This window comes from Nestor notabilis, unplaced genomic scaffold (assembly GCF_000696875.1).
Source record: "Nestor notabilis isolate BGI_N333 unplaced genomic scaffold, ASM69687v1 scaffold27240, whole genome shotgun sequence".
Classification (NCBI taxonomy): domain Eukaryota; kingdom Metazoa; phylum Chordata; class Aves; order Psittaciformes; family Psittacidae; genus Nestor; species Nestor notabilis.
The window spans coordinates 278-7,116 of record NW_009911069.1 but is presented as its reverse complement, the minus strand read 5'-3'; the positions used below and the strand labels follow the sequence as shown (position 1 = coordinate 7,116).

The following is a 6,839-nucleotide window of genomic DNA, read 5'->3' as shown; positions in this document are numbered from 1 at the left end:
CCCACCGCGGGCGCTGCGGAGCGGAGGAGCGCTGGTGCTTGCCGCGGCGCCGGTCCGCGAAGCTGTGAACACGAGAGCTGCTCCGTAAAGACTTACGCTGACTCTGGGGTGCTGCTTACCATGTTGATGTATTTATCGCCTGTTACATTTACTGGTCGTTGCATAAAGAATAAACAATACTTCGTTTCCAAAACGGGACCCCGGTAAGGTGCTGCTTCAGTGTTTCCACAAGGCACTGGACCATGAGCCTTGCTGAGCACATGGTTACATGGTCGGGAGCACAAGAACCCACATAGTAAGGGGCTGGCGCTAGCAAAGAAAGGCACAATAGCTTGTCTGGGCTTCCTCCTGCTCCCCATTAACTGGTTAGTGCAGATGAATGATGCTCTCTGACCAGCCTTGTAGCCTGGCAAGTGAGGGAAGTGACTGGTTGTCCACTCGCTTCCTAATTCATTACTGGCCGACTGACAAATTTGCACCCGGTAACTGCAGACTTAATTTCTTGCTTTAAGCCAGACCTATGCACATGACATCCGTGCTACTTTGCTGAGGAACCTGCTAGTAGGGTCCTAATAGCAGTCTTCCTCTCCAACACTGATAAGCAAACAGGACCAAAAAATATTAATGACTACTGAAGTACTGTCAACACAATAGAGCACTCGAGTGCCATCACAGTTGACTCTGACTATAATCTGTAACAAGTGCTTTGTTCCTAATGGCAACAGGGGAACATTTACAGCTTACTTTCAATCCTTTTTTACCTTCCTAGCTACAAATATTGTTCAAAAAAATCAAATGCACACTTTGCAATTTAGAGAAATGCAGAGAGGGCCAAAAAACCTGAACAGCATAAAAGATTTCAGTTAACTTGGTATTTCAAGCTTTTGTGCCCACATGTCAGATGAGACCAGTGCGAGCATTTGAAGAAATCCCTTCCTCCAAAGGAGGAGGACAGCATAGCTGCCAAGACTTGCCAGAGTTGTGGCAATTGTGCAGGGCACACCACAGGTTTAGTGGGCATCGTTGAGCTGCCTTGCCACACTAAGGATATGTTTCGCTCCCTTGCTCAGAAGTAAACTAGCTAGTTCAACACCGAGGTTCTCTGCAGCTTCCAGGGCCTGACCAGGGACGTTCTTGGCTGTGATGCCAACATGCTGCACGTCATCATTTGGTCCATCTTCATGCTGCAAATATAAATCACCTCTGTGTAAGGCAGCAGGAAGGAGTGCGCAGTGAATAGTTCAAGCCAGATGTGAAACGTGCTACAATCTGAAACGCTCTGAGCAGTGCACAGCTAGTTTCCACGGATCCAGACCCAAAATAACAGGCAGATTTCAAAAGGTCTGGGTTTGTCACGTGGCTTCAGGTTTGGGTTTTGAAGCTGCCGCTGTGGTTCACATACCTGTTGGGGATACCTAACACTGGTCTGCATAGTCTCCTTCAGGCTATCGGATCCATCCAAACTGTAGACGGCTCCTGTCAAATACAGCTTGGGAAGACACACAGAAGGGATTAATACAATGTTAACAAATAGAAAGCCAACTACCCCCTTAAAAAACCAAAATGCACAACATTCAAAGCTCAGTGCAGTGGGGAAGGCTTCTATAGTGCAGTGGGACCAGCAAGAATAGCTTAACAACACAGCTATAAGAAAAGTGACCCCTGTTAGGCAAGATGCAACTTCCCAAGGAAAAAGGTGAACTGTGTTCTAGATTCCCACCTCCTCAGTCACACTCCTCTTGTATAAGACACAGATTTTTCTGGGTTCGGGAGCAAGGCTTTCAAATCTTAGGGCACCATTACCTTTAAGGGGGCAGGGGGAATCTGGTACTTCTAGTAAAGGCATTTCCTAGAAGACCAAGCTTCAGTCGCCAGGCCTGTTCTCATACTCCTGCTTTGGACACAAACTCAGAATGCTTGAGTCAGGAGCCTCTCTGCTATAAAGGGCAGCTATAAAGATATCTGCCGGAGTTACCCTCAAGGTAGGACCAGGGAACATGCATGCACTTGAATAGGTTTTCAGAAATAACCCCAGATAAATACAACGTACTCCTCACCTGGCCATCTTTCAACATCGTGCTGACGGCGACAGGGACGCTACATCCACCCTCCTAAAACAGAAAGCAGCTGACATTGAGGCTCCTACCTGACAGGTTCAAACCAGAGGCCTCTGAAAAGTTTAGGCTGCACAAACCCCCACCCATCACTCTTCAGGCCCTTCTCGATTCAGAAGCAATCTCTACTTCATGGCTTTAGGAAAGGTTCCCCACGCCGTGGTGTCGGGTCAGCTAGCAGAGCAGTATTTACTGCCACAGGCAGAAGAGCCGGGATGCCCCACCTACCAAACGTTTCATAAAGGCTCTCTCAGCAATGCAGCATAACACAGTGTCTGCATCGTGCAGGACAGACACCATATCCAGGATCTCTTGGTCTTTGGCACGAACTTCCACTGCTAAGGCGCCCTACAAGAAGAGAAACATGCAATGCGATAAGCGTTGGTATTCCTCGACTTCATACCTCTCTGTGTGCTCAGCATCAGTCGTGAAGCAGACTCAGAGGTCTGGATGCATTTTGCTAAGAGAGCAATGTTTAGCCATTTACAGAAATAAATTACAAAACAATGCACTGGTTGCACGGGCATCCTACAGCAACTGCTGTGAAGGGAAGATGAGAACTTCCTTTGGCCAAAGTATTCAAGATCTCACTGTCACCTCAAGCCATTCTAAAGCCTCTCTCAGTTAAGAGACATACATACAAACACCCGCCCCAATGTTCCTTGTGGCAAGAAACCTGGATGAATCCAAGCTTCTCAACATTTTCTCAAGATAAAGATCAAGTGCTGAATGAGTAACAGTGACAAAATAATTCTTTTCTAAACTGGAAACGCACTGTACTGCCACTGGCTTTCGATACCAGGCACGGCTTAAGAGATGAGAGTTGTAACGTACCTGTCCAACAGCATACAGACAATCTTCAGGGTTTAGGAGCTGGAAGAAAGCAAAATCCAAGTTAACCTGTGTCCGGTTTCAGCAGATCGGGCAGACCACACGCTTGCCTTTGACAGGACGACCGCAAGGTCTGACAGGCAAGCAGGTGATGGTTCACCAGGGAATGGTACCTTCTGCTTTGCTGCTCCTCACCTGACCAATGCGATTCTCCCAGCCCATTCTCTTCAGGCCAGCAGCAGCCAGGATGATGGCACTGAAGTCCTCCTTCTCATCTAGCTTCTTTAAGCGGGTATTTAAATTCCCTCTCTGTAGAAGTGATTAAGCAAGCATAGAAAGAGCAGGCAAATGGTCCTATCCCCACGTAACGTTTGCTGGAGTGTGTTTGCAGAATGTACAGAATCCGACAACCTCCAAATGAGAATGAGAGTATCATCCTGAAAGCAGCATTACATACAGACAACTCTTTCTGCTAGATGAAGGCTGGCCCCTTCTTTACAGGCTCACGAGAAAGCAAAGGGCAGAATGGCAACAGTGCACTATACATCCCTCACCAAACAGGCTAGGTGAGGGCAGCATCTGATGAAGCACTTTGCTCTTGTGCATCAAGTGGTATAAATTAGCCTTGAATCTAGATTTTACATTAAGTTCTAGTTTCCCGTTTGCAGCTTTACCCAGCCCCCACATTTCATTTTGCCAGGAAAGGATACAATATCCCTGAATTCTAACTGAGGGAACTTCTTTTTGAGCTGAGCTGCTCTGCGAAGTGAACTGGTTCCAATCACACTGTGGGGAAAATGAAATGAATGAAACCCAGAATACTCCTACATTCACCTCACCTCCAGCTGAAATAACTCTGAACTTTCAAGCCTTAATTAAAATGAAGATCCAAGAACCTGCCAATCATTTTTATCTCCTTAGGAGAAAGAAAACCACTCTGTGAGGTTTAGCATTAAAGCCTGGCTGAAGCTAGATGCAGACAAGCCAATACCAAGCAATAGATTTACAGGAGATGCTTCTGGAGGGCAGTCCCTAGCCACCATCACCGACTGCACCTGTCTTCCCCTTCCTCTCCCCACTCACCTCTTTTCAGGAAGGAGGCTCAGTGTTTTCCCAGAGTTTTTGGGATGAAAGACAACGGCATCAAGTGGGTTTTCCCTTCTGCAAAACAATACAAACACAGAATGGCTGACATCATTTAACAGAAGGCTATTAAGCTTAACAGTTCTCTTTCAGGCCCCAGAGGAACCACCTCTGGCTCCAAAATAACCCATAAACCATCAGAACAAAAGCAAGAATTTCCAGCTAGCCTGCCAGCTACAGAACACGAGATCAGCTCTAGTGTTTCCACTGTTTCAGAGATTAATTAGAAAATGGTCAGACTCTGAACACCTAAAATGACCTACATCACCCTTGTTTTGCTGCCACTACTGATGCTGTAAAACGCACATCCCTTACAGAATCGAGCCTCGCGTCCACACTTACTTGCAGACAGCACCGATGGTAAAGCCAGGAGGAAGAGAAGTTGGCAGGTCCTTTAAGGAGTGAACCACGAGGTCAACTCTAAAAACAAGAGGACAGTAATCACTGAATTCTTATAGAATTCTAGCATTACTCCAGAAAAGCCACTTCATCCTTCTCTGTCTCTTTTCCCACCTGTAAAACAAAAGTGATGACTTCCCCGCAGTGCTGCAACACACATTACGACCATTGGGTCGAATGAGGGTAAGAAAGACACTGGAGATGTTCATGTGGAAAGAAACTCATCATACCAACATGCAACTAGTCCCTTGTCTGCTATCATGCTTTGAACTGGAAATAACACATAGCCAAAGCAAAAGCTGTCACCTGCTCCATTACAAAGCAAATGAACATCGTTATAAATGCTTAAGTCTCCAGTATTTCTTATCACTGGCTTTACTTGAAAGCACAGTATCATGTGCCTGTGTGTCACAGATGCAGAATACCATCTTTTAGTTTTAAACCTACTGCATAAGCACCACTGAAACCTTCTCGTGATACTGAAAATTAAAAAAAGACCAAAACAACCCCAAAAGTGCTCAGGTCTCTGCTCCAGCAGGAGCCCAAACTGAGTGTTTTCTGTAGAAAGACATTACCCAGAAAGCAGCGCAAGGTGCCCATGTCTCCTGCATGTTTGGTGTGCTAAGATGTTAGTGGACGTTAACACAGTCACACTAAATACGTTCTTTCTTGGCCAAAGAGGTATCAGAACAGAAAGAGACTAGGATCACACACAGCAAGCCAAAGGTGTCCAAAGAAAGAGCACCAGGCATGCCAGAGGAGGAAGAGAAGACAAGGAGCTCTTACTCATTTCTTTCAAGTGCATTTTCCAGCTCTTTGGTGAAGAGACTCTTCTCCCCGATCTACATATAAATGGAAGAACAAGAATCACCACGGAAAGGTCAGCAAATATATCATCAACCACAACTACTTCTTGCGTAGAGCAAAAAAGAGATCCGTTACCTTGGAAAGTGCTGTATCCAGGATCTTGTCTCCAGTAGTTGACATGGCAACTGCTCAGAAAGAGCACAGGTAAAATGTGAGACTCATTCAGAGCACCTAGGCCCAGACTGGAAATATCTATGCAACACACAATGAGCAGTAGCATCACGTACTACTGCATGAACACGGACTTGAGGTAATATAAAAGCAGCTTGCTTGCTCCTGGGAACACTGCACTCGAGACAAGTGACACGGAGACTTCCTTCACTGTCCTCAAAAACAGAGTAAGTGGCAAGAGGGCAGGCTCCCATTGCTCCCATTGAACCTCTCAAGCCCCAGCCAGGAAAAACATCCCCAAGGCACAGCAGGGCCCGGCCACAGCAATACCAGGTTCTCAAATGGAGCAACATTAACACCATCTGCACGGCGTACTCAGCGCTCCAACCGTCAGGAGCTTATGAAATCCATCTTTCTCCCCCAGAAGAAACCAGCAGCAGCTGCTCAGCCACACAACGCAACTGAAATCAGACGGCACTTGTAGATAAGCGGGATCGAATCCTCCTCCTCACTCCTGCACCGCGCACACACCTCTTGCACACAATGATAAGCGGCTGGCTCCTGCTGCCGCCTTCCCTGGGGTGGCATTCAAACTTACCAATCTCAAAGTGGAGCTCGGGGTACAGCTCACGGAGCATCTTGACTATGCTGTCAGTCTGAATCCGGGCCAGCTGCAACGAAGCAGAAAGCAAAGCCCTAAACAAAGACCACATCATCCGTCCCGTAGCTAGAGAGGACTTTGGCGTTCTCCGACAGTCAGGCACGTATGACCGCTACATTCTCCCAATCAAAAGCATTAGAAATGAGTAGCCTGAGTAAAATCACTCATATGTACAAACTCCCTGAACTGCATGGATGCATACAGTGGCAAGAGCATTTCACTGAAGAACTTATTTTATGGACCAAGCAGCAGAAAAGCTACAGCTTAGGTGTGCACACAGAGCGAGCAACAGACCTTACAGCAGTAAGGAACAACATTCCCTCGCACAAGAACTGCAAAAGTCAGTCAAATAAAACCAGAATAATCATTCCACACATGCAAGCAGCAGCAGACTCAAGCAGCCACAGGAGAGTTTCACCTTTCTCCCACCGATGAGCTGTGTAGCCTGGGGCAATTAACTTTGTTCTCAGATCTGTACTTTCCCTATATGTAAAACGAGTACAAGTTGCTGCTTCCCTCCATAAAGTGCCACAAGAGCCTCAGGTTAGAAAAAGCAGCAGCACAAAGCACAGCTGTGCCTCTTGCCCTCATGTCTACATGAAACACCTTCCTCGAAGTACAGAATTCTTCCTAGAACGTGCTCCCAGAACGCACAAGATTATCGCAGAACAAAGGCCTGACAGACTCTTATCTCCCTCTGCGGGCCTGCTCCT

The 6,839-nt window shown here is 46.7% G+C and overlaps 1 protein-coding gene across 1 annotated transcript; it reads right to left on the bottom strand.

Moving 5' to 3' along the window:
• Window positions 1-842: 842 nt before the first annotated feature.
• Window positions 843-6,181, bottom strand: HMBS (hydroxymethylbilane synthase). The gene is made up of 12 exons (XM_010012953.1): window positions 6,064-6,181; window positions 5,430-5,479; window positions 5,274-5,329; window positions 4,431-4,508; window positions 4,029-4,106; window positions 3,656-3,731; window positions 3,141-3,254; window positions 2,949-2,987; window positions 2,343-2,462; window positions 2,058-2,111; window positions 1,403-1,489; window positions 843-1,184 (listed from the first exon to the last, which is right to left on the bottom strand). The coding sequence occupies exons 1-12, from the start codon at window positions 6,179-6,181 to the stop codon at window positions 1,011-1,013; spliced, it is 1,044 nt and encodes a 347-aa protein (XP_010011255.1). The 3' UTR covers window positions 843-1,010.
• Window positions 6,182-6,839: the final 658 nt, after the last annotated feature.